Source organism: Balaenoptera borealis (genome assembly GCF_965194805.1).
Source record: "Balaenoptera borealis genome assembly, chromosome: 14".
In the NCBI taxonomy this organism is placed as follows: Eukaryota; Metazoa; Chordata; class Mammalia; order Artiodactyla; family Balaenopteridae; genus Balaenoptera; species Balaenoptera borealis.
This window is the reverse complement of record NC_138875.1, coordinates 84,493,083-84,521,037: the sequence shown is the minus strand read 5'-3', so window position 1 is coordinate 84,521,037 and position 27,955 is coordinate 84,493,083. Positions and strand designations below refer to the sequence as shown.

Here is a 27,955-nt window from a genome sequence, read left to right as displayed (position 1 = left end):
ATCAGAATGTGGCTCCTTTAACTAGGGAGTTGATTATTATTTCTAATAATTTCATCCAGAAATAAATTGTTAAAACAATTAATCATAGTCTTACATTATTTAATGTCTTTTTTTTTTCTGCTTAAATAGCAATATTTTTTGACTTGTTTTCTGCAGGTTGTAGGAAGTGTCCTGTATTTTACTAATTTTTGCCTTGATAAATTGGGGCAACCGCTACTAAATGAAAACCCTCAGCTTACGGAAGGATGGGAAATACCCAAGTATCCTACATAGTGAATGAAGATCTTTATGCATCTTGCCATTAAGTTCACCTTTAAAAAAAAAAAAACAAACCAAATTTTGCAGACTATGATAACTATTCCTTAATAAAACTCACTAAAGGTACCAGCAAGTCTTCAGCCACATTGTTTCTCTAGAAGGGCAAGAAATACAAGTAAAGGCAAAAAGGTTTGTGTGGGGAGTTGATTTTGTTTTCTTCTTCTTCTTCTTTTTTAACCAAAACCATGAACTCTTTTAGCTTGAAAAGTTAATATTCTTTATTGCTAGCTTACGATAAATAAACAGATTAAACTAGAATTTCAATATATAGACATGTTAAATGTTTAAGTCAGTCATATTGGAATTCATTGGTTCACGCCTGATGTGCCTGGGTGGGTGGAAAGGTATAATTACTGCTGTCAGTTTGATTGCTGTCTTGTAACCATCTACCCCTTTCCAAGTTACCTAAAGGAAAATATGATAATCTGTTTGCCTTGGTTCTTCTGTTATTAGCCACTGAGAAAACTCAGAGGTAACAGATCAGTCAGGAACACAAGGGTTCTTGGTTAAAAGACTTGGTCAAAAGTACTGTCTGTTTAAATCACTAAGCACAAGAGGTGAAAGTGTACTCATTTTTGCAGATAATAATTGGCGATCTACATGCTTTCTTGTCTCTGATACACGTTGCTGTCATACAGAATTTTGTTGATTTGCTTTTATATTTCTATTTACATTATGAAAATCTTTGTTTTTTGACCAAATAGGCCAAAGCCTCACTGTTTCAATTGTGGTTCTGAAGAGCATCAAATGAAAGATTGCCCAATGGTAAATTTTTCTCATATAAAAAAAAATCTTTGAACCAGAGCTTTCTAATGTTTTCAATACATCTATGGCATTGTGTGATGTGAAGAAACTTTCTGTCTTACTTTCCCGTAGTCCTTGATTTTGAAATCTTTCCAAATTTATACATAAGTTTTAAAGACATTAGATTTCTTAAAAAATAATTTATTACAGTACTCTGTATTTGAGATGAATAAAACATTATGAGAGTTCATTTTTAGACAACTTATTTTCAAAACTTTATTTTATGTTATGATAGTACCAAGGTAATAAGAAATTAAAGGACTGCTTCTCTTCTTTGCTTATTTTTCTAAAGTATCCACTCTTTTATACCTGTCCCTTATGCATTAAAACTGAAATCATCTGTGTGCTTGACCTAGAAAAAGTGCTTGTATTTATTTAATTTCTGAAATATTTCTAAACTGCTCGATACCATTCTTTCCAAACACATTATGATTTAGCCTCGGAATGCTGCTCGAATAAGTGAGAAGAGAAAAGAGTATATGGATGCCTGTGGTGAGACAAGCAATCAGAATTTTCAGCAGCGATACCACGCAGACGAAGTAGAAGAAAGATTTGGAAGATTCAAGCCGGGAGTTATCAGGTACCGCTGTCATTTTACCGCAGAATGTCATTTCTACTTCCCCACTATTTGGAACGTTCTGTGGATCTTCAGGGTGATAATCAAGATATAAGTGTTCTCTAGCAAGGCTCTACATAATGTACATCAATTAATCCAAAAACAGTTATTGGAATTTTAACTATGTGTTTGATAGGCACCATGCCACAGGTGTGTAATATAAAACATAGAAGAGTTTTAAAATATCAGACCAGTATGTATTTTCATCCAAACAAGAATACAGTATTTTTCTTCCTCTTTTATTTTTACTCAGTGAGGAACTTCAGGATGCACTGGGTGTGACGGACAAGAGTCTTCCACCTTTTATATATCGAATGCGCCAGCTAGGATACCCACCAGGCTGGCTCAAAGAGGCCGAACTAGAGACCTCAGGGCTTGCGCTCTATGATGGAAAAGGTATAGTATGTTCAGTTAGATAAGTCAGCTTAAGTGTTCTTTTTTTTTTTTAATTAAAGAATCACAGTAAAATGGGGTGGGAATGGCTGGCTTATTTAGTGTGTGCTGAGTTAACTAAAAAATATCTTGATGGTGTTTCCCTTGTTTTACAAGGAAGGAACTAAAACTTCATTGAGAGTTATCAGATGGTTATCTGGACTTGCTCAGTGACTACCTAGCAAGGTATTAGCTCTCCAGCTAGACCGCGTAAGCTCTTGCCTTTCTCAGTAACGGTAACAGAAATATATCCATCTCTGCCAGGAGACCTATAAAAGTTAGAATAAATAAACCCTCCTGTAATCTAGAACTTCTCTTAGGTACCTCCTCTAGAAAAATATTCACATGTGCGCACAAGGAAATGTATGTATATAAAGATACTTTTTAACATTGACTATGATAGTGAAAAATTAAAAACAACATTAAGGCCCTAAAGGAGAATGGCTAAGTAAACCGTGGTAGATCTGGGGGGTGGAATCCCTGCAGTATTTTTTAACATGGAGTAAATCCATGGAGCTAACTTGGCAAAATCCCTATGCAGTACTGAGTTTAAAAGGCAAGTTTCTGGATGACTTACATATTATGATACCATTGATCTTAAATTTAAAAAAAAACCCACACGGATGAAACAATGCTCTATATTTTCTATGAGGAGTTATGTTTGTAAAAGATATTTTTGAAAGATCTTAACCAAGAACCACCTAGATTTCAGGGTTTGGACTCATAGAGGCCTTCCCTGACCACTTTATTTAAAGGTGTCTCTCCCATGTTTACCCACCTGTTCTACCAGTCTTTATCACTTCACCCTGTTTGCTTTCTTCATGCCCTGTCACAATTTGTATCTATTTATTTATCATGTAGCACAGTGCCTGGCATCTGGTAGATAGTAAATAACTTTTTATATAAAAATTTTTAAAGTCCTAACCAATATACAGCAAACTCAACAGTGGTTATCCCTGAGAAGGAAAACAGGATTGGGCTTAAGATTTTAGTATTATCTCTAATGCTCTACATTTTTAAAAAATGAAAGTGTTTCTAGATATTACTTAGGTAATTAAAAATAAAAATAAAAAATTTAGGGACTTCCCTGGCAGTCCAGTGGTTAAGACTCTGCACTTCCACTGCAGCGGGTGCAGGTTCGATCCCTGGTCAGGGAACTAAGATCCCACATGCCGCGCAGCACAGCCAAAATTAATTAATTAATTAATTAAATAAAAACTAAATAAAAAATTTACCACCCCCCCACCTCAAGTAGTACCAAAGAATATTTAGCACAGCCTTATTTTTAAAATTCTATTTAAATTTTATTTATTTATTTTTGGCTGCATTGGGTCTTCGTTGCTGTGTGCAGGCTTTCTCTAGTTGTGGCGAGCGGGGGCTACTCTTCGTTGCGGTGCGCGGGCTTCTCATTGCGGTGGCTTCTCTTATTGCGGAGCACGGGCTCTAGGCACGCGGGCTCAACAGTTGTGGCTCGCGGGCTCTAGAGCACAGGCTCAGTAGTTGTGGCGCACGGGCTTAGTTGCTCTGCGGCATGTGGGATCTTCCCGGACCAGGGCCCGAACCCTTGTCCCCTGCATTGGCAGGTGGATTCTTAACCACTGTGCCACCAGGAAAGCCCCAGCACAGCCTTTTAATATATCCCCAAGTCATGCTGACATTCAAATTATCATTGCTCGTGCCACTCTGTAGGTGCTTGCATTTCTGTGTTTTCTCTCTCTCTCTAAGTTATTGGCTTGAATAGGGATTCTTTGGACAAAAGATTGTAGATCATTGAGAGCCTCTTAAATCTCTTTTAATCTGTAAGTTCCCTTTCTTGTTTTTAACAAAACTCTGTATTTTGTCCTTTTGAGTTTTCGAGATTTTGCTGATGCATCCCCGTGGTGTTATTTTAGCATGTTTCTCTGTCCCTCTGTTTCCTGTGAATTGTGGTGGAATCAGTCACTGGTGATCACTGCCTATATCTATCTGTTAATGATACAGATGACACACTGGTTATATTCTTATTCTTTCATTACTTGGCTTCTTATCCTGAAAACTTATATAAAGAGAAACTTCTCATCAACTATTTGTTTTCCTTAGGTATATAGACATGGGACTAGCAAAATAAATGTTCGATTTATTTAGTACTTTTCAAAATAATGAAGTGGTTCCCAAGTATCCTTCAAAGACTATTCTCATCTGTAAAGTGGTTTTAATAGTATGTACCTCTTAGGGTTGTTATGAAGATTAAGCGAATGAATATTTGTGAACTGTTGAAAGGCACTATCTGAAAAGAAAACACTAGCTCATACACAGTAACCATTATATAAATGTTTATTAAATAAAGAATTGGAATAGAGGATTAGGCAAATCATAAGACCAGTGCAAAACAGACTTTTCAAATAACTCATGGAAGAACTAAAGTTTCCAAGATTTTAAATGTTTATTTTTATCAAAATAATACGTCCATGTTGTTTAAAAATTATAATCTAATGGTTCAAAGAAATTATAATTAAAGCTATTCTCGGAATAATTCTGTGGTCATGAATCTAAGCACTTTCCAGGTCTACTTTTGGTCTGGAGAGGGATTTATATGGGCATCTAGCAATATTAAGCTTTTTGATGGTCTGTAATAGATGGTGCTGACGGAGAAACAGAAGCTGGAGAAGTACAACAAAATAAAAGTGTCACTTACGATCTCTCGAAATTGGTAAACTATCCAGGTTTTAATATATCTACTCCCAGAGGAATTCCAGATGTAAGTGTGTTGGTTTTTTATTCTTCTGGGATGTGACTTTATTTATGTAGATTGTTCAAAATGTTAGCTTATGTAGCAATTACTGTTCCATAAAGAAGTAAATGTGTTACTTTTGTGTTTAACTTTTTAATTTCCTTTATGTTGATTAGAATATTAAGTGAAATCTTGAATTCATCAAAAAGAAAAAAACCCCACAGTTTTTTCCAATTTTATGCCCTAAGAAAAGGAGCTAAAATAGAATGGTGAGATTCTATAAATCTAGAACTACTCTAAAATTAAAAGATTATTTTTTTAAAATATGGGATGGTTTGAAGCAGTATTATAAGTTTTACAGAATTAATTGGGAAGTAAATTTCTGCCTTTAATAAATCTAAGTATACTATAACTTTTCCCTACTCTTCCCTCTTCCCCCCCTCCCCAAAGTAAAATTTCTCCTATACAAGAAAGGTTTGCTACACTTAATCTTTTCCAACTTTCATCTTACGTTTCAGGCTTTAACAACTAACTATAGTAGTGGTGATGGTGGTGGTGGTATTTTAATAAAAATGCATTCTAGGTGTTCTTAGGGACTGGGCTTTAGAGAAACAGCCAAAGGTCTGAACTTACAGTCTAGTGAACAGATACGAAGATGTGTGTAATTAATCAAGGGCTGAGTTGCATGTACAGATCATCAGTGCCTCTGGAAGTGGGTCCAAGTACCAGCCTACATCAGAATCTCCTCGGGGTGTGCATTAGAAATGCACATTTTTGAGCACCGCCCCTTCCCACCCTTAGACTTAACTGACTTAGTCCTTGGAATCTATAGGTTTCACAAGAGCCCAGAGTGATTTCTATTGAGAACCACTGTTGAATGTGTTACTGGCGATAAGAGAGAAATGAGTGATGTTGAACCTTAAAGATTATTGTTCAGTTTGGAAAGGGAAAGAACAGAAGATAAAAAAATCAGCATGAGTGAGCGAGTTAGGAGAAGGGAACAGTTAACAGTCATGTGAAGAGCGCTGGTGCGCCAGGAGGGGGCGGGAGCCAGCCAGGCCGGATGAGAGTCTGTGTCGTTACTGCCTGTAAGTTCTTCTTGCCGTAGGTAGAACCTTCCTGCGCCAAGCGGTTTTGTCAAGTAGTCTTTTAGTGTTCAGTCCTGCGCGTTCTGCAGGCAGAGTTGGGGTTTTTTTCCCCTTCAATGCTCCATTATTTTCTTTAATTCCCCCAAAAAGGAAAAGTCACATATGAAGCAGAAATGTAATTTGAGACCTCCACCTTACCTCCTGTCAGCAGACTATTCAAAGCATGACGTTTTCCAAATACATACTTACTTTTCTCTTCTCCTTTCACCATTAGGAATGGAGGATGTTTGGTTCCATACCAATGCAGGCATGTCAGCAGAAAGACGTGTTTGCCAATTACCTAACTTCTAACTTCCAAGCGGTAAATAGATTTTCAGAGTGTGGTTTATAAACATGTATCGCGTCTATCTGAGGAATTTTGTAACTCATTAGGCATCTTATCGCCTTTTCTCGCTTTGGATATAAAGCACTCTGTGTGTTCTGATGAATCCAAAGGAAAAAGATAACTGCATTCACCAGTTACCTGGACTTAGCTCCAGATTGGTTTTCTACATCATATTTAAGTGAAGGGATGGAGTTCAGTTCTTTGTGGACCCACCTGACTTGTGTTCGGTTTGGTTCTCCGTTAGCCGAGTGTGAGGTCCAGCAGCAAGAGGTCTTCGTCTCTGCCCAGCCCTAGTAGTCCAAAGAAGCAGAAGAAGGAAGGTAGCTCAGCAGCCTCGCCCGCCGACATGGAGCTCGACTCGGGTAGGTTTCATCCCGTGGTTTTGATTTCTTTAGAAAGTAGGGCGAATTTGTACACTCCTGAGTTCCATAAGAAAGAGGAAGCTCTTTACGAGCAGTAACTAAAGAGGAAATCTTTTCTTTTCTCCTTGGATATCAGAGCATCTCCACTATTACTGCTCGAAGCTCAGTTGGAAGACTCATAGCTTGGTGTGAGAGCCCGCTGGGCAGCCGACTGGATACCTGAGTCAGACAGACCTACCCACCCGGTCCCAGTGGTTCTGGACCTGGACCGGCCCCTCTGGTGGGCAGTGCTTTGAGACAAGCAGTGGGACATGCTCCCCTTTCGCAGCTTGCTCCCGAGGGGAAGAAGGGCAGAGCTAAGTCAGGCTTTCCCAGTTACTCTTCCCAAGTGTATAAATCCACTAAGTCCCTCCTCCCCCCAGGAAAGAGAGACCAGGAGGAAAGTCCGTCCTCTCAGAAACCAGAAGGGAACAAAGGCCTTGCCCTCTGATACTCCCCCAGCCTTTTGTTCTCTGAACCCTCTGGGTTTACCGTGGAACCTGTGGTCAAGCAGGGTTGTGACGGTCCTTTTCAGCAGCTCAGTAGTTATGAGGACAGTCACGCTCCCACCTTTTTGAGTCCCCGCTTGCCCCACTACCAACCACCACTCCTTTGGGTTTCCCCTTGGGACTACTGATGAGTAGTTTAGATTTTGCCCCCAGAAGGCTCTGGAATGGATCAGAATTTTGTGTTAATTGGATAAACTCCAAGTTTGCTCTGAACCTAATGAAAACTCACCCCTTGTTCTGTTTCCCGTCACAAACCATGCCCCTCTACTCTGGTCCCATGTAGCATGTCGGATGTTCTGAAAGCGAAATGAAATGGCAACATTAGGGTAAAATGCATACAGATGCTCTAGTAATAAGATGCCAGCAATGTAAATTGCCTCAAATTTGAATGGAGACCTCCCTACCCTGAATACCCATTTTCAGATTCCCAGGGAGAATTTATTTTACTTTATTGTTTTGGCCGTGCCGCACGGCACGCGGGATCTTAGTTCCCCGACCAGAGGTTGAACGTGTGCCCCCTGCAGTGGAAGCGCGGAGTCCTAACCACTGGACCGCCGGGAAGCCCCACCCAGGGAGAATTTAAAGGTTGCAGATTAAATCACCTTAAAGCCCCAAATTGAATTATTTTGCACTAGCAACTTCAAAGTCCAAAATTAAAGCCTCCAAACCATTTTCCCAAATTTTTTATTCTGCTTGTTCTTACCACAGGAGTCTTGATGCCTTAGTAAAGTTCACAACCTGGACGTTTAGCACCAACAGCCTTACTTCAATATCTAGTCTCACTTTTAACACGGCCAAAGAGTTCATAGGAAACAGAATTACAGCCTTTGCCACATACCTATGAAATTTTGAAAGCAAGCAATTCCCCAGAACCCAAAAGCAGTTGTCCCAGACAGAATTACATTCCGAGAGCCCAGCACTTCCCAGTGTTATCAAAGGCCACAGCCGAGATTTCTGAGTAAGGGCAAAAGTCTTGGTTTCTGTCTCTCAAGGATGTTAGTTAGTGCCAGTCATCTGACTCCACCACCTGGGAACTTAAATTAGGTTGGAAGAAGTTTCCCCATAAGAAGAGAATTTTGGTCTTAGGCACTTAGAGTAGTACCTCTGAGGAAAAGACACCCGAGCTTGGTATTTTGAACCATTTGGGTTGTAGTTGCTTTCTCTCGAGGTTTGGGAATTTGCGGCGGTGGCACTCCGTAACTAGGTCCACACACTACCTGCAGGCGCTTTCAGCCCTGTGCTGGGAGCTGCTGCTTCTGTTTCTTGTGAGGGGATTTCTGAGGCCTAGGAAACCTTCCTCTTAAGGGAAGTTTCTCTCTGTTTGTCTGTCTGTCTCTTGCTTTCTCCTTCATATATAATTAACCAATCAAGAGCCAGCCTGAGCCCATGTGATGAAGTGAGACTCAAGAATCCAAGTTTAGTGCCTCCACATTCCTTCCGTGGTTCTCGGTCCACAGTGGAATTTGGGGCAGAAGATCTAGTGCTAGTGCTTGCCTAACTCACCCTGGGATAAACAGTTTAATTAGAACCTCTTTAGTTCTCTGTAAGACAGACAGAACCTTTGCAGAACAAAGATTATTTACCCCGGGTGCCTAAAAGGCCTGAAATGCCTTCTTTCCACACTATATATCTGATCTCTGCCTCTGCCACACTTCCTGAGGACTCAGCTGGGCCCCTACCCCGAAGCCTGTGCCTTAGTTCGCTAGATCCCCCTTGCCCTGCAGTCTGTAAGTGAATTATTTCGTCAGTTGTGCCTGCTTCCGAGCCTCTGCTGCCATCCGCTGACGCTTCTGCCTGCCCGCACACATTTGTTAAATGTAGTTCAAGGTCCCAGACCACCTGCTAAAGGCCCCTCTGGTCGCAGCCATCAGCAGAGGCAACTGGTTTTGTTTACAAGCGCCTGCCTCTGTGCAGAAGCTTAAGTAAGCCTCTGCCTTTCTAGAAACAGCCGCACCTCTAAAAGAAGCCACCATAACATGCAGTCACCTGCTGAGGACAAAGAACCCCGTGACAAGAGCTTTCTTGCCCAAGCCACAGACTTAAAAGATGGGCCAGTGCCAGGATCAGAACACTCTGACCACATGTAAAGCTCAAGGCCTCAAGCCACATATCTTGACCTCCATGTGTCTTCCCACCCGCAGGCCATCCTTCTGTTGTTAAAACATGTTGTTTTCCATGTTCCCTCTCAGCACACTGAATGTCAGGGTCTTTGAGGGGGTGAATAGCAACCCCTTTCCCTACCCTGGTTCTGAACAACTTAAGTGATCATTCAGTGAGTAGTAACAGATCAAATTATCAAGGCCAGTTATAGGGCTGCTTCATGAAAGGGCCGAAAGGGTCTGCTAACTGAACTGGGTTGGCTTATGAACACCCTGGTAAATGGTCCTAAAGGCAGGCCCTTCCCACCCCAGAACCACCGCAAGCCCCCCCCCCCCGCCCCGCCCCGTCCCCAGCTTCTTCCTGCTCTGCAGGGATGAAACTCTGTAAGGCGTAGGAATTCGAGTGACTTTTGTGGGCAGCTCATTCCCAAGAAGAAGAAACAGTGAGTCAGTCTAATTGCCATTTTCCTGTGGAAAATTTTATTAGCAAATAATGTGTTATAAGTGAAATGGGTTCCATATTGCAAAGCTGTGGGTACAGTGATTCAGCTTGGAACTGTGAACTATAAGTACCTGAACATCCTTTTCCCATTTAGCATTCTTTTTTTTTTTTTTTCCCATTTAGCATTCTTATGTTAATAGTGTTCATTGTGATATTTTGTGCAAAGTGAAACTTGGGTTAAACTGTTTAGTTATGTTTTATTCTTAAAAGCATGAAGTACATATATTGTCAAATAGCTCACTAGCTTCGCCATCCCTTCTCCCTGCCAGCTGCCCCTCCCTCCTCTGTGCTCTCTGCTGTAGTCGGCAGCACCCGTGTTCTCGTAGCTCCCGAGACTGAGAGATGCCATTCGTCTGCAGCCGCATCCCCCCGTGATCGTGGCTTTCCATTTCTAGCCAGTTACCGAAATCTTAACACTGTCTCAGAAATTGCCTCTTCGTTCAGGCTTTTCTCTCTCACCTGATTGCTCTTGGCGCCCTTATAACTGATTTTTTTTTTTTTAATCCTTCCTTTCAGCTTTTTTATCCATTCTTTGCTCTTCTGATTAACATCTTAAAATCTGAGTGACAGTGTATTACCCTCCTCACAGATCTTATTGCCTATACAATAAAGTTCAGACTGGCTTTGCATAGGCTTTATGATTCTGTGTTATGCAGTTGAATTTTCCAAAGTTTTTACACACATAGTGTGTTTCAGACTCCTCTGCTAGACCCTGAGGGCAGGAAGATTAATAAGACACAACTGCTACCCTTAGTTACGGCTCTCTGTCGCCTAGGATTGCAGATGTGTAAACATCATTTTAATATAAATGTGGTGGCCTGTAGTGATACATACAGAGGTTAGTATCACAGAGCTGGTTACCAACTGTAATAGTGGCACCAAGGAAAAACTGCGCAGCCGTGCTGGATAAAGTCATAGCCTCTTCCCAAGAATGACTTCAAGCTGCATCTTGAGGGATGAATTCAGAGACTTACCAGGGCCATGAGAAGGGTTAGGGCATTTGAGACAGTGAGAAATGCAAATACAGAAGCACGAAGCATCACGGCACATTGGTCCAACAACAGTGTGACAGCTGGAGTCTTTTCAACCAGGCAGTAAGAAATGACATGGTGGAAATAGGCAAATTCTTGGTTGTGAGAGCCTCATAAGGCACAGAGGAGATCGGACTTCTTCCTGTAGGTGATGGGAAGGCACTAAAGAGTTTCTCATGAGATGGAAAGGTTATTAGGACCAGATTTATGTTTTAGAAAGACTGATAGTTTGGAGGATGAATATAAGGAAGAAGAGTCCAGAGGCAGGAAGGACTCATATTCCTGACAAACAGTAGTGGGCCCAAAATAACGCAGCACCTATGACAGGCTGCAGGAAAGGGTGGACCCCAGAGAGCCAAGGACCTGCTGTGGGCAGAAGGAAAGGGGGAGGACTCTCTGATGACGTGCAGGTTTCAGTTTGGGAGACTTCAGCCAGATGCCACCGGTGGTGCTACTAGCGAGCTTAGCAAATGGGGGAAGAGTGTGAATTTTAGGAAAAGCTCCTCTGTTTTGGACAGGTCGGATCTGTTGTGTCTGTGGGACATACAGGCAGTGATGACCAGTGACCAGTTGGCTGCGTGAACCCACAGTTCAGGCGAGCAGTCTACACTCAGGGTACAGAATTGGGAAGTAAGCCAGGGACTTGCCCGCCCTGCCTGCTCCACTTCATATCCTTCTGCCTCCACCACTCTGGAGTCTAGGCAGCTGAATTTCCAGCCCAGTTTCCTACTGTGTTAAAGTTTTCCCTCGGTTAAAGTTCCTGGCGCCAGAGATCCTGACCTTTCCCCCTGCAGATGTTCTTTTCAGGTGGATTGAGGACATTAAGTGATGGTCATGGTATCTGAGGACCCAGTTTTCCCCTCTTGAGCCAGTTATTTTGGCCAGTGAACCTCTGGATTCACCTGAGTTCAAATAATAAGTGTCAGTAAAACCAAATAAATGCTATATGACAACTCAAAGTATCTCAACGTCCTCATTTCAGATGCAGAGGTCCCGCACGGGCCCCCGAGCAGCGAAGCTTTTCAGTTTCAGCCCCCGCTGCCCCCTGGCACTCCTCCGCTGCCCCGGAGCACCCCTCCACCCATCTTCACGCCTCCGCTCCCCAAGGGCACCCCGCCGCTCACTCCCAGTGGCTCACCCCAGACCAGAGCGGCATCTGTGACTATGGACGAGGACGCACTGACTCTGGAGGAACTTGAAGAACAGCAGAGGCGGATCTGGGCGGCCCTTGAGCAGGCCGAGAGCGTAAACAGTGATTCTGATATTCCTGTTGACACACCTTTAACCGGGAATTCAGTTGCCTCTTCACCTTGTCCGAATGAGCCTGACCTCCCTGTCCCAGAGGGAAAAACATCTGAAAAGCAGATGTCAGATGAGGCTGAGGTACCAGACACCTGCACAGAGAAATCAGAAGTTGAACAAACCTCGAGTCCAGATTCTGAGGCTGCCTTGCCTGGCCAGAAGCAAGAGGAAGGGCCGGCCGAGGCCGACTCTGAAGGCACTCTTGACAGTGGCAGGGTCGGGTCAGACTGTGAGGTCAAGAATGGAGGCAGCAGCCAGAAGCTCCTTCAAACGGACACCAGTCCTGGAACAGCCACTAAAATCCATAGCCCCGTCCCCGACATGAGCAAGTTTGCAACCGGAATAACGCCATTTGAATTCGAGAACATGGCGGAATCTACTGGAATGTACCTCAGGATAAGAAACTTGTTAAAGAACTCGCCCCGAAACCAGCAAAAACACAAGAAGGCTTCTGAATAACTGCTTTTGACATAGCACCAAGAGCTATTTAATTATAACTGTGCATTCTGGTAATTAGTACTAAGTGGACAGGTAAAATTATTTTCCTGTTTGTCCCTCCCATGTTAAAAGAAGTCTATCTAAGGTTTAATTGTGGTCTGAAGTCAGGCCTCTTTTAAAGAACAGAAGGACTGAGCTTGCTGGTTTACTATATTTTATTTTCGCTGATAAAACCTTGCGGGGGGGACGTAGGTAGGAGCTGGTTTAGAGGTAGTTTGTTAAGGTTTATACTATTTTTGGATCGTGTCTGTCAAGAGTGATGGTTTTTATCTGTCTTTTGTACATTGTTTTCCCTTTCTACATTTTGCTAATTATCCTGTATGTAAGTTTAATATATCACTTTTTAAAAGAAAAAATTCTAACCATTTAAAATTCATATTTCAACTCTGTCAACCAAATGAGAAAAATCAGGGATGAGCAGCTTTATCCCATTTCGGGTATTTTTGTAAGTGATTTACATGCATCAGTTTTAATAACACTTTTACTTTTTTGTAACTTCATTCTTCATATAAGCTTGCTATACAGGTATGTTCATCTTTGTGTACAAAGGTTTAATAAATTAGTTTTCATATACATAATCTGAGACTTTGAATACAAAAAGATGATTCACAGTTAAATTAGTATATACAACCTTGTAAGTTTGGAAGTAAATTATGTGCTTGCAAAAATTAGTGGCAGCAAAGGAAATAAAGAAATTACAAGTTTGGGTATTTTCAGTGGATTTCAGCCTTAAATATAGAAATAGCAAGACGTTTTAAAGTAATCATTTTGAAGAAAATAAATGGAGGGCAGCTAGCCTTTGTACAAAAATAGTTTTCTAGATTTGAATCCTATGATAATTGTTAAAAACAAAAAGTAGACATAAACAAATTGTGTTTAATTGTCAGATATATCAGATAGAGCTGAAACTATGTTTTTTGTCTTTATGTGGAATGCCATTACATCTTTATAGTCAAGTCCATGAAAATAAACATTTAGATGATCTTGAATGATTCCTGTTAGGTAGTGTTATTCTCCTCACAGGCCAGCAGAGGGAGCAAAATATAACCATTTCAGATTTGGTTTTCATTTTGGGAACTTGAGAAACCAAATTAACTGGGAAGAAAAATTATATGAAAGAGAGAAATTTATTTTCAAGGCCCTCACAGAACGTGCTAGAAATTGAATAAAATGTTTAATACTTTTGACTTTTTTCTCTGAGTCGAAGTCCATAATAAAACTGATCTTTTACAATAGTTTACATAGTGCTTTTACGTACATTATCTTACTCAACATTTCTGTCAGGTAAATATCTTATCACCACATTATGTATATAACCTAAGGAAACTTCAGCAGCATAGAGAGGTCAAAAGGACTTGTCAGCAATTAAGAAGTGGTTGTTGGGATTTCCCTGGCGGTCCAGTGGGTTAGATCCCTGGTCGGGGAACTAAGATCCCACATGCCACGTGACACAGCCAAAAAAAAAAAAAAAAGTGGTTGTTGAGAGGCCAGTCCAACTAAAGACTTGACTGTTCCCTAAATCACAGAAGTAGTTGTTTAAATGCCCCTTAAGCACCGCATTGTACAGAGTCTCCTGTGACACCAGAGATAATCTAACAGTTATCTCTCTAGCATGTGCCACAGACAATCATGTTGAGGTTCTTTGTGCTTTATTACCCCATTGTCAAAATCGCCATATTAGGTAGAGATCATTAACTTCATTTTTAGAGGAAATGCCTAAGACACACAGTGGCTGAGTAACCTGGTGAACCTAAACCCAGATCACTGTGACCCCCATATCCATGCTCTTAACCATTAAACTGCCTCTCTGTCAAAAGCTCTATAAATCACTGGTTTCTCAAAAAATGGACTCCTATTTCTCTATTTATCCAGTTACTTATTGAGGGCACACTTGAGTTGTTCTATGTGCTTTGGGGCATTAAAAGAAGAAAATGATAGAATCTGTTTTAAGAGGAGGTTGGCTACTAGCAGGAGAAAATGGATGGTTTCCTCTTAGGAGATTGATCATGTGGCCATGTGAAACGGGCAAGGTACCTGGGTTATTTTGGGGTGGTGGGAGAGGCACCTAGGAAGGACTGGCTAAATTCACAAGGCCAGGGGTTTCAGTATTCGTTTGGAGGGTATTTGAAGACTTCTGGAAAGAGAACCTTTGAGCTAATCCTTTAAAAAGGTAGGTAGAACTACAGATTTCCATAGACAAAATGAGTGTTGAAATACACAAGAAATGGCATGAGTAAAACCAAGCAGGAACACTCAAGAAATGTAGGATGGTAGAAAAATAAAAGACTTAAAAGTATTGTTTATTCATTGATGCTAAGAACTCTTGATTGCTTTGCTATGGGGTTTGAATTTTATTAAGACAAAGGATCTGCTAAAGATCTTGCAATGTGAAGTGACCTCATCCAAGTGGTATTTTAGGAAGTGACATCCTAAAGCAGAATTCAGAATAATTTGAGAGGAGATATTTTATAGAAATGAACCCAGAAAAATGGAAAGTGGTTGCCTTAAGAAGGTGCCCCGTTTTTTAAATGCATTCTGTTTGGTGTATTTGAATATTAGGAAGAGAGTGTTGGGTGGAGGAGTGAGTTGTTGTTTGGACTTGGCCATGCTGTGACAGGTCTCCAGGTGTGGAGAGGTGAGGTCATAACCAAACACTTGCACTTCAGGCTGGACTGGGAGCCGGGGTGGGGACCCGTTTCTAAGCTTTGCCTTCAGTGAAAAGGAATGTGAATTGTCATACAGTCTGCTAAAACGAGGCCAGCTCTTTGTCATCTCCTTGAGCACGTAAGTGGAAAGAAGTCACCGTCCTTACTAAAATACTGAAGGACTGATTTCTTTTTTCAAATGTTGCATGTCCTTACATGGTCAAAGTACAGTCTACTTTGTGCCAATAAGAGGCTTCCTCCTAGTTGGTTCTATTCTTCAGCGTCTCTGATGGAATCATTTTGCCCTTCTGTCTCATACTGTGTAGGTTATCATTAGCACATAAAACCAGCAAGGGTATTGTAACAATCGTGAATTTGTAAGGTAGGGCTCAGTTCCCAAGAACTCGTGTCCACACAGGCTGTGTTTTTCTTTAGCATTTAAGAAAATTATTTTTTCTTCAACTTAATATATTCGTTTGATTTACTGGTATAAACTCACTTTTAAATGTTTAGGATTAAATTATTTTGTTAAAGGGTTTCTAAATAGTTCTTAATAACAGAGCCGTTTCTATAGTCTTAATAATGTGGAAGTCTCTGAACCAACCATGTTTTGAAAATCAGCAATCTAGCTAGAATGTTTATATTGAAATATTGGAGTGGAGGGGAAAAAAGTGAAAGCTGTCTTAAAGGAAGTATCTTTTTTTGTCTCCTAAAGAAATAACTGCATTGGAGAGGAACCCAGATGGCGGAGTAGAAGAACGTGCTCTCATTCCCTCTTGCGAGAACACCAGAATCACAACTAGCTGCTGGACAATCATTGACAGGAAGACACTGGAACTCACCAAAAAAGATACCCCACATCCAAAGACAAAGGAGAAGCCACAATGAGACGGTAGGAGGGGCTCAATCACAGTAAAATCAGATCCCATAACTGCTGGGTGGGTGGCTCACAGACTGGAAAACACTTATACCACAGAAGTCCACCCTCTGGAGTGAAGGTTCTGAGCCCTACGTCAGGCTTCCCAACCTGGGGGTCCGGCAACGGGAGGAGGAATACCTAGAGAATTAGACTTTGAAGCCTAGTGGGAATTGATTGCAGGACTTCAACAGGACTGGGGGAAACAGAGACTCCACTCTTGGAGGGCACACACAAAGTAGTGTGCACATCGGGACCCAGGGGAAGGAGCAGTGACCCCAGGGGAGACTGAACCAGACCTACCTGCTAGTGTTTGAGGGTCTCCTGCAGAGGCGGCGGGGGGGTGCTGTGTCTCACTGTGGGGACAAGGACACTGGCAGCAGAAGTTCTGGGAAGTACTCCTTGGCGTGAGCCCTCCCAGAGTCTGTCATTAGCCCCACCAAAGAGCCCAGGTAGGCTCCAGTGTTGGGTTGCCTCAGGCCAAACAACCAACAGGGAGGGAACCCAGCCCCACCCATCAACAGTCAAGTGGATTAAAGTTTTACTGAGCTCTGCCCACCAGAGCAACAGTCAGCTCTACCCACCACCAGTCCCTCCCATCAAGCCTCTTAGATAGCCTCATCCACCAGAGGGCAGAGAGCAGAAGCAAGAAGAACTACAGTCCTGCAGCCTGTGGAACAAAAACCACATTCACAGAAAGATAGACAAGATGAAAGGCAGAGGGCTATGTACCAGATGAAGGAACAAGATAAAACCCCAGAAAAACAACTAAATTAAGTGGAGATAGGCAACCTTCCAGAAAAAGAATTCAGAATAATGATAGTGAAGATGATCCAGGACCTCAGAAAAAGAATGGAGGCAAAGATCGAGAAGATGCAAGAAATGTTTAACAAAGACCTAGAAGAATTAAAGAGCAAACAAACAGAGATGAACAAATGATACAATAACTGAAATGAAAACTACACTAGAAGGAATCAATAGCAGAATAACTGAGGCAGGAGAACGGATAAGTGACCTGGAAGACAGAATGGTGGAATTCACTGCTGCGGAACAGAATAAAGAAAAAAGAATGAAAAGAAATGAAGACAGCCTAAGAGACCTCTGGGACAACATTAAACGCAACAACATTCGCATTATAGGGGTCCCAGAAGGAGAAGAGAGAAAGGACCAGAGAAAATATTTGAAGAGATTATAGTCAAAAACTTCCCTAACATGGGAAAGGAAATAGCCACCCAAGTCCACGAAGCACAGCGAGTCCCATACAGGATAAACCCAAGGAGAAACAGGCTGAGACACATAGTAATCAAATTGGCAAAAATTAAAGACAAAGAAAAATTATTGAAAGCAGCAAGGGGAAAACGACAGATAACATACAAGGGAACTCCCATAAGGTTAACAGCTGATTTCTCAGCAGAAACTCTACAAGCCAGAAGGGAGTGGCATGATATACTTAAAGTGATGAAAGGGAAGAACCTACAACCAAGATTACTCTACCCGGCAGGGATCTCATTCAGATTCAATGGAGAAATCAAAAGCTTTACAGACAAGCAAAAGCAAAGAGAATTCAGCACCACCAAACCAGCTCTATAACAAATGCTAAAGGAACTTCTCTAAGTGGGAAACACAAGAGAAGAAAAGGATCTACAAAAACAAACCCAAAACAATTAAGGAAATGATCATAGGAACATACATATCAATAATTACCTTAAACATGAATGGATTAAATGCTCCAACCAAAAGACACAGGCTTGCTGAATGGATACAAAAACAAGACCCATATATATGCTGTCTACAAGAGACCCACTTCAGACCTAGGGACACATACAGACTGAAAGTGAGGGGAGGGAAAAAGATATTCCATGCAAATGGAAATCAAAAGAAAGCTGGAGTAGCAATACTCATATCAGATAAAATAGACTTTAAAATAAAGAATGTTACAAGAGACAAGGAAGGACACTACATAATGATCAAGGGATCAATCCAAGAAGAAGATATAACAATTATAAATATATATGCACCCAACATAGGAGCACCTCAATACATAAGGCAACTGCTAACAGCTATGAAAGGAAATCGACAATAACACAATAATAGTGGGGGACTTTTAACACCTCACTTACACCAATGGACAGATCATCCAAAATGAAAATAAATAAGGAAACAGAAGCTTTAAATGACACAATAGACCAGATAGATTTAATTGATATTTATAGTACATTCCATCCAAAAACAGCAGATTACACTTTATTCTCAAGTCTGCACAGAACATTCTCCAGGATAGATCAGATCTTGGGTCACAAATCAAGCCTCAGTAAATTTAAGAAAATTGAAATCATATCAAGCATCTTTTCTGACCACAATGCTATGAGATTAGAAATGAATTACAGGGAAAAAACCGTAAAAAACACAAACACATGGAGGCTAAACAATACTTTACTAAATAACCGAGAGATCACTGAAGAAATCAAAGAGGAAATCAAAAAATACCTAGAGACAAATGACAATGAAAACACGACAATCCAAAACCTATGGGATGCAGCAAAAGCAGTTCTAAGAGGGAAGTTTATAGCTATACAAGCCTACCTCAAGAAACAAGAAAAATCTCAAGTAAACAATTTAACCTTACACCTAAAGGAACTAGAGAAAGAAGAACAAACAAAACCCAAAGTTAGCAGAAGGAAAGAAATCATAAAGATCAGAGCAGAAATAAATAGAAACAAAACAATAGCAAAGATCAATAAAACTAAAAGCTGGTTCTTTGAGAAGATAAACAAAATTGATAAACCATTAGCCAGACTCATCAAGAAAAAGAGGGAGAGGACTCAAATCAATAAAATTAGAAATGAAAAAGGAGGAGGTACAACAGACACCGTAGAAATACAAAACATCCTAAGAGACTACTACAAGCAACTCTATGCCAATAAAATGGACAACCTGAAAGAAATGGACAAATTCTTAGAAAGGTATACCCTTCCAAGACTGAACCAGGAAGAAATAGAAAATATGAACAGACCAATCACAAGTAATGAAATTGAAACTGTGATTAAAAATCTTCCAACAAACAAAAGTCCAGGACCAGATGGCTTCACAGGTGAATTCTATCAAACATTTAGAGAAGAGCTAACACCTATCCTTCTCAAACTCTTCCAAAAAATTGCAGAGGAAGGAACACTCCCAAACTCATTCTAGGAGGCCACCATCACCCTGATACCAAAACCAGACAAAGATACCACAAAAAAAGAAAATTACAGACCAATATCACTGATGAATATAGATGTAAAAATCCTCAACAAAATACTAGCAAACAGAATCCAACAACACATTAAAAGGATCATACACCACGATCAAGTGGGATTTATCCCAGGGATGCAAGGATTCTTCAATATACGCAAATCAATCCATGTGATACACCATATTAACAAATTGAAGAATAAAAACCATATGATCGGGCTTCCCTGGTGGCGCAGTGGTTGAGTGTCTGCCTGCCGATGCAGGGGACACGGGTTCGAGCCCTGGTCTGGGAAGATCCCACATGCCATGGAGCGACTGGGCCCGTGAGCCACAATTGCTGAGCCTGCGCGTCTGGAGCCTGTGCTCCGCAACAAGAGAGGCCGCGATGGTGAGAGGCCCGCGCACCGCGATGAAGAGTGGTCCCCACTTGCCACAACTGGAGAGAGCCCTCGCACAGAAATGAAGACCCAAGACAGTCATAAATAAATAAATAAATAAATAAATAAAGAACGTGAATTTCTTTAAAAAAAAAAAAAAAAGAAACACAATCACCCTCTGGTTATAAAGGAGCAGCTCTCCCTGTTGGCAGTTGGTTATATTAAAAAAAAAACAAAAAAAAAACCCATATGATCATCTCAATAGATGCAGCAAAAGCTTTTGACAAAATTCAACACCCATTTATGATAAACACTCTCCAGAAAGTGGGCATAGAGGGAACCTACCTCAACATAATAAAGGCCATATACGACAAACCCACAGCAAACATCGTTCTCAATGGTGAAAAACTGAAAGCATTTCCTCTAAGATCAGGAACGAGACAAGGATGTCCACTCTCACCACTATTATTCAACATAGTTTTGGAAGTCCTAGCCACGGCAATCAGAGAAGAAAAAGAAATAAAAGGAATACAAACTGGAAAAGAAGAAGTAAAAGTGTCACTGTTTTCAGATGACATGATACTATACATAGAGAATCCTAAAAATGCCACCAGAAAGCTACTAGAGCTAATCAGTGAATTTGGTAAAGTTTCAGGATACAAAATTAATGCACAGAAATCTCTTGCATTCCTATACACTAATGATGAAAAATCTGAAAGAGAAATTATGGAAACACTCCCATTTACCATTGCAACAAAAAGAATAAAATACCTAGGAATAAACCTACCTAGGGAGACAAAAGACCTGTATGCAGAAAACTATAAGACACTGATGAAAGAAATTAAAGATGATACCAAGAGATGGAGAGATATACCATGTTCTTGGATTGGAAGAATCAATATTGTGAAAACGACTATACTACCCAAAGCAATCTACAGATTCAATGCAATCCCTATCAAATTACCAATGGCATTTTTTACAGAACTAGAACAAATCATCTTAAAATTTGTATGGAAACACAAAAGACCCCAAATAGCCAAAGCAGTCTTGAGGGAAAAAAAACGGAGCTGGAGGAATCAGACTCCCTGGCTTCAGACTATACTACAAAGCTACAATAATCAAGACAATATGATACTGGCACAAAAACAGAAACATAGATCAATGGAACAAGATAGAAAGCCCAGAGATAAACCCACGCACCTATGGTCAACTAATCTATGACAAAGGAGGCAAAGATATACAATGGAGAAAAGACAGTCTCTTCAGTAAGTGGTGCTGGGAAAACTGGACAGCTACATGTAAGAGAATGAAATTAGAACACTCCCTAACACCATACACAAAAATAAACTCAAAATGGATTAGAGACCTAAATGTAAGACCGGACACTATAAAACTCTTAGAGGAAAACATAGGAAGAACACTCTTTGACATAAATCACAGCAAGATCTTTTTTGATCCACCTCCTAGAGTAATGGAAATAAAAACAAATGGGGCCTAGTGAAACTTAAAAGCTTTTGCACAGTAAAAGGAAACCATAAACAAGACAAAAAGACAACCCTCAGAATGGGAGAAAATATTTGCAAACAAATCAACGGACAAAGGATTAATCTCCAAAATATATAAACAGCTCATGCAGCTCAATATTAAAGAAACAAACAACCCAATCCAAAAATGGGCAGAAGACCTAAATAGACATTTCTCCAAAGAAGACACACAGATGGTCAAGAAGCACATGAAAAGCTGCTCAACATCACTCATTATTAGAGAAATGCAAATCAAAAGTACGATGAGGTATCACGTCACACCAGTTAGAACGGGCATCATCAGAAAATCTACAAACAACAAATGCTGGAGAGGGTGTGGAGAAAAGGGAACCCTCTTGCACTGTTGGTGGGAATGTAAATTGATACAGCCACTGTGGAGAACAGTATGGAGGTTCCTTAAAAAACTAAAAATAGAATTACCATATGATCCAGCAATCCCACTACTGGGCATATACCCATAGAAAATCATAATTCAAAAAGACACATGCACCCCAATGTTCATTGCAGCACTATTTACAATAGCCAGGTCATGGAAGCAAACTAAATGCCCATCAACAGACAAATGGATAAAGAAGTTGTGGTACATATATACAATGGAATATTACTCAGCCATAAAAAGGAACGAAATTGAGTCATTTGTTGAGACGTGGATGGATCTAGAGACTGTCATACAGAGTGAAGTAAGTCAGAAAGAGAAAAACAAATATCGTATATTAACGCATGTATGTGGAACCTAGAAAAATGGTACAGATGAACCGGTTTGCAGGGCAGAAGTTGAGACACAGATGTAGAGAACAAACGTATGGACACCAAGGGGTGAAAACCACGGTGGGGTGGGGATGGTGGTGTGATGAATTGGGCGATTGGGATTGACATGTATACACTGATGTGTATAAAATTGATGACTAATAAGAACCTGCTGCATAAAAAAACAAACAAACAAACAAAAAACTAATACGAAACTTTCTTTGGGTTATTTGTATGGAAATATGTTAATACAAACGTTTCAGACATTACATGAAATGTCTAAAAATCTTGTATGTTCTGGTATAATGTTATGTCATAATTGTAGTTATTACTTTAAAATGTATATCTCAGAAATAACTAAATTTCCTTGTCAATTGCATTATTATGAACTTTCATCAAATCTTTAACCGTGGTCATTTTTAAGTCTTTTGTCATTTACAGACAGTTCTGGGTGTACTCTGATGCTTTCGCAAAAATGTTCCTATAAAAGGGTTTCAAAAAAAAAAAGGGTTTCATCTTCAAGGAATTCATGGAAAAGACTGACAAGTACAGGTTTCTGGTAACTGACTATACTGCTGAACTGAATGAATAAGCATTTTCAGAACTCTAATGAAAAACTGATGAACTCATAAAAGTGCTAACAAAAGATCAAGATAAAAAAAATTAATTACATGGGACTGAGTGAACTGATGAGGATGATTATAATTTTTGTGACTTTCTGTTTGAATAAAAAAAAAAATCCCACAAGGACTCAGAGGCAAAAAATATACAAATCAATTTTCACTGCAAAGTAAAGGAGCTGTTACAATGGAGGATTACTGGGCTGAATGTCAATATTATGACATAGTATGAGTGTGTTTCGTGTTTGGTAATTGCAATCATTGTTGCTTTTGTTGTGGTCATCCATTTACAATGCTTGGTGTCAGTTTATTTATCTCTTGTAAAAATAAAATACAGTGTGTGTGAAAAAAAATTACATTTATTGTGGGAAAATATGTCACATAAAATTTACATCTTAACCATTCAAAAAAAAAAAGAAAAGAAATAACTGCATTTTGTGGGAGGGAGCTGGGGGAAATGGAGTGAGGCCGTAAAATGAGATTAAGCAAAAAGTTCTCCCTCTTATCGATGAAAAAAGTAATCAATAGTCAATCTAAGAAAGAAATGGAATGTTTTATCCAAGCCAACCTGAGGACTATAACTTGGGAGACGGTTTTTCAGGAAAAGCTCTGAGGATGTTCCAGAGAGGTAACGGGGGAGGTCAGGATGTATGTGATTTGGGTGAAGGGGTATGTGCACACACCTTAGTAGACGTTTACTGCTATTCGAAAGGAACAGATACCTTAGTTAATGGTTTTAGTGTTTTTCCAAGTATGGGAAGATGCAAGAAACTGGGTTCATAAAATTTTCTCCCGAAAATACCTATCCAAGAGCCAGTTCTGCCCGTTTTCCCAGAGCACCAAGTGCCTCATCCTGATCTTCGCCCTGAATCCCTTTCAGGGTGTATTGTAGGTCAGTGACTGCACTGGCTAATGACTTGATTCTTGTAGAACTGGATGGTGGGCAATATTCTTTTTTTTTTTTTAAATAGTAAGGTTTTTTTTTAGTTTTTAATTTTTATTAATTAATTAATTTATTTATTTATGGCTGTGTCGGGTCTTCGTTTCTGTGCGAGGGCTTTCTCTAGTTGTGGCAAGTGGGGGCCACTCTTCATCGCGGTGCGCGGGCCTCTCATTATCGCGGCCTCTCTTGTTGCGGAGCACAGGCTCCAGACGCGCAGGCTCAGTAATTGTGGCTCACGGGCCCAGTTGCTCCGCGGCATGTGGGATCCTCCCAGACCAGGGCTCGAACCCGTGTCCCCTGCATTGGCAGGCAGATTCTCAACCACTGCGCCACCAGGGAAGCCCGGGCAATATTCTTTATTTTTACAATCCCCTCCCTTTCGGTCTTAATTTTGACTAAGGTTTTGGGGGCCATTTTGTGACCACTTTGTCCCATGGCGCTAGGAATGCTCATTTCCAGGTCAGGCGAGGATTTCATTGATGGGCCACTCAATGTGCTATTGCTGAACTAGCTCCCTGTTAACAGTGACCAAAGGCCTCTGGACCACCTGTTTTACTGGTCTGTTATGGTCCAAGAAATGGTTCCTTCTTGTTGCTTCTTCCCATATCTAGAGCTACACTATTACAGTCATTGATCTTATCGAACTATATATTTGATTAATCGTTTCAAGTCACCTAGTCATTATTTTTATCAGAGGCTCAGTCACACATTTGGTAAGGTAAGAAACAATAATCTTGTAAAATAGGCAGAATATAAGTAATACAGCTAATAACATTAATAAGGTCATCAATAAGTAAAGTGATCTAAGGAGTTACATGTTTGGAGCCAGAAGAAGAAAAACTGATCTTTATAGTCGAGCAGAAATTTTGTGTCATTGTGAAGGCCTGGTTAATACACAATATGGATACACAATACACACAAGAGGGGAGGGAGGAGACCCAAACCAGCAGAGAAAAGTTTTATGTTTAAATTTTTCTTGTCTTGCCTTAAAATATGAATTTTATTTCATCACTCCCTATTCATACTCTGGCTGAGCATGTCTTTGTCATTCACCCTTGGAATTAGAATTTGTGGATTTTATAATTTAGAAAACAGCCTCTCTGTAAAATTCACCTGCCATACCCTTCTATTAGCTGACGTTCAGTGTCTGTGCATTAGAGCCAACTTCTAAGACATTTTTATTTGCGATTAAATTAGATCCTTTCATAACCATTTAAAGAATAAAATAAGATACTTGATTTCTCTGCTTAAAATGTTTACTTTTGGAACTTCCCTGGCAGCCCAGTGGTTAAGACTCCACGCTTCCACTGCAGGGGGCATGGGTTCGATCCCTGGTCGGGGAATAAGATCCCACATGCCATGCAGCATGGCCAAAAAAAAAGTTTACTTTTAGAATTGTAAGCAGAAGGAATAATAAAGCCATAAATTTGAAGGAAAATAACCCATAGAGAAAGCACACAACATTTTTTCTTCATACTGCATAGTAACGTATTTTCTCACCAGATAATTTTCTAAACCCCCCAATTTTTTTTCTTTCCCAAAATGGAAATTCTTGATTTTGTTGTGGATTATAAATATAATACATATTTGTTTTATAAATTCAAACAAAACAGGATATTATAAAGTAAAAGTCCTTTATGATCACAACTTTCAGAGAAAATTGTGTTCAGAGTGTGGTATATCTTCTTCCTGAGCAAATACATGTAACTAAGAATTTTTTATTAATGTGTTGTATATATAAATGTGTGTTTTAACAAAAGTGAGACTATACTTTCCTTGTCAGTATTTAAAATCTAAATTTTTATTATTAATGGATGTGTAGTAGTATACCATATTTTATTAAATACTGTTTACAATATTAACAATGCTGCAGTGAACACTTTTAGAGGTAAATCTTTGAATATTTATGGAAATATGTGCATAGGATGCATTATTTCTAGATTATAAATCTGATTTATTCGCAATTTTTATTTCTTCTATGAAATGTCTATATCTTTTACTCATCGTTCTTTTTTTTTTTTTTTGTCTGTGTCGGGTCTTCATCGCTGCACACAGGCTTTCTCTAGTTGCGGCGAGCGGGGGCTACTCTTTGTTGCGGTGCGCGGGTTTCTCATTACAGTGGCTTCTCTGGTTGCGGAGCACGGGCTGTAGCCGCACGGGTTCAGTAGTTGTGGTGCGCAGGCTCAGTAGTTGTGGCTTGCCGGCTCTAGAACGCGGGCTCAGTAGTTGTGGCGCACGGGCTTAGTTGCTCTGGGGCACGTGGGATCTTCCCTGACCAGGGATCGAACCCATGTCCCCTGCATTGGCAGGCGGATTCTTAACCACTGTGCCACCAGGGAAGTCCTGTGATTTTTATAATATGAGGAATTACTGAAAAAGCAAGGGTCTAACCCTGACTCAGGTTTCTATCACTGTGGACGGCTGAGATTGCTCCTCCAGAGGGGTGACATCATGCTAGAGTGAGTCCTTAAAGTTTTCGGTGGAGGCTAGTTCATGAGTCATAAGCGAGAATGACAAATGAAACTGGATTACGACACGTTGTGGGATTAGACCCGGGGCAGATTTCTCACAGGCTTCTAACAAGTGTCCTTCTGTTCCTACCTCGTGCCTTCCATGCCTGTCCTGATCTTTGACTCTCTGCACCAAGTACAATTCTGTTTCTTGTACTGGTCCAGTTTACTTTAATGTTTTTTGTTTTGGTGGGGAGTGCACCATGTGGCTTGCGGGATCTTAGTTCCCTGAGGAGGGATCCAACCCATGCCCCCTGCAGTGGAAGCATAGAGTCTTAACCACTGGACCGCCAGGGACGTCCCTCTGTTGATTTTTTTTTTATTTTATTGAAGTATAGTTGATTTACAATGTTGTGTTAATTTCTGTGGTACAGCAAAGTGACTCAGTTATACATATGTATATATATTTTTCATATTCTTTTCCATTACGGTTTATCACAGGATATTGAATATAGTTCCCTGTCCTATACAGTAAGACCTTGTTGTTTATCCTCCTTTAATGTTTTTATATGAGAATATACGGCGCAATCCTGAGGCCCTACTATGTTAGGGTGGTTGAAACGTAATGTGGTTTCATGACTTAGAGAATCAAAGATCAGGACAGGCACAGCAGGCATTGCTAGGAGTAGAAACTGTTGCCAGCGTTCATAATCCAAATAAATGTTTCCCTGAATTCTATCCAACAGGTGTGCGGACTTACAGTTAAGAACCTCACATTAGAGCAATCAGAGGAGAGGTGTCTCAGGCCTGCCTTAGGGAATTTGTTCTGGCTGTTTCCTCTGCCTGGACTGCTTTTCCCCTGAAATCCAATTGGCTACGTTCCTCAGCTCCTTCAAGTCTGTGCTTAAATTTCACCTTCTCAGTGAGGCCACCCTGACCACGGATTTAAAAGTCTACACACACTCACACACACACCACCCAATTGTTCCCCATTTCCCTTGATTTACTCTCTTCTCTGTAAGCATTTTTCACTCTCTAACATATTATAAAATTACTTTGGTTATTGTTTACTTTTTTATACATTTATTTATTTTACTTATTTTTGGCTGCGTTGGGTCTTCGTTGCTGCGCACGGGCTTTCTCTAGCTGTGGTGAGCGGGGGCTACTCTTCATTGCAGTGCGCAGGCTTCTCATTCCAGTGGCTTCTCTCGTTGTGGAGCACAGGCTCCAGGCACGCAGGCTTCGGTAGTTGTGGCTCATGAGCTCTAGAGCGCAGGCTCAGTAGTTGTGGTGCATAGGCTTAGGGCTCGAACCCGTGTTCCCTGCATTGGCAGGTGGATTCTTAACCACTGTGCCACCAGGGAAGCCCTTGGTTATTGTTTATTGACTTCCATCTCCTATTAGAATTTAAGTTCCACAGGCGCAGGGATCTTTTTTCCACTGATATGTCCCAAGCGCCTAGAACATTGCCTGGCACATTAGTAAATGCTCAATAAATTCTTGTTGGTTAAGTGACTAGATTTGGAAGTTGAAATATCCTACTTGTGTATTACCTTTTAGAGATTGGCTGGCATCTTGGCAGAGAAGTGGATTCATGCACAAGGTAAGAGTTTAAACTCTGATCTCTAAGGTCCCTTCCGACTCGTGAATGTCTGTGTTTTGTCCTCACTTAGGCTTCCTTCACCATGAACTGCATTTCATTTTTGAGGAACCAAAGCAATCTCCTAAGCACATTCTTTATTTAGAGCAAAATTACCCTCATGTTTAATATGCTTTGTGTGAATGAT

General features: G+C 40.5%; 1 protein-coding gene across 7 annotated transcripts in view; it reads left to right on the top strand.

Moving 5' to 3' along the window:
* Positions 1-23,126, top strand: part of ZCCHC8 (zinc finger CCHC-type containing 8) — a 35,368-nt gene extending 12,242 nt beyond the window's left edge. For 5 of the 7 annotated variants that reach the window (XM_082355895.1, XM_082355897.1, XM_082355896.1 and 2 more), the window contains 9 exons: positions 157-260; positions 382-447; positions 1,023-1,083; positions 1,560-1,702; positions 1,992-2,134; positions 4,786-4,907; positions 6,243-6,329; positions 6,598-6,715; positions 11,878-13,882. In XM_082355895.1, coding sequence (XP_082212021.1) covers positions 157-260; positions 382-447; positions 1,023-1,083; positions 1,560-1,702; positions 1,992-2,134; positions 4,786-4,907; positions 6,243-6,329; positions 6,598-6,715; positions 11,878-12,656 — 1,623 coding nt within the window. In that variant the 3' untranslated portion in view covers positions 12,657-13,882. Of the gene's footprint in view, positions 1-156; positions 261-381; positions 448-1,022; positions 1,084-1,559; positions 1,703-1,991; positions 2,135-4,785; positions 4,908-6,242; positions 6,330-6,597; positions 6,716-11,877; positions 13,883-16,055 lie in introns of those variants that run through there. The other 2 variants (XR_014234527.1, XM_082355900.1) reach the window with 2 other exon arrangements.
* The last annotated feature ends 4,829 nt before the right edge of the window (positions 23,127-27,955 follow it).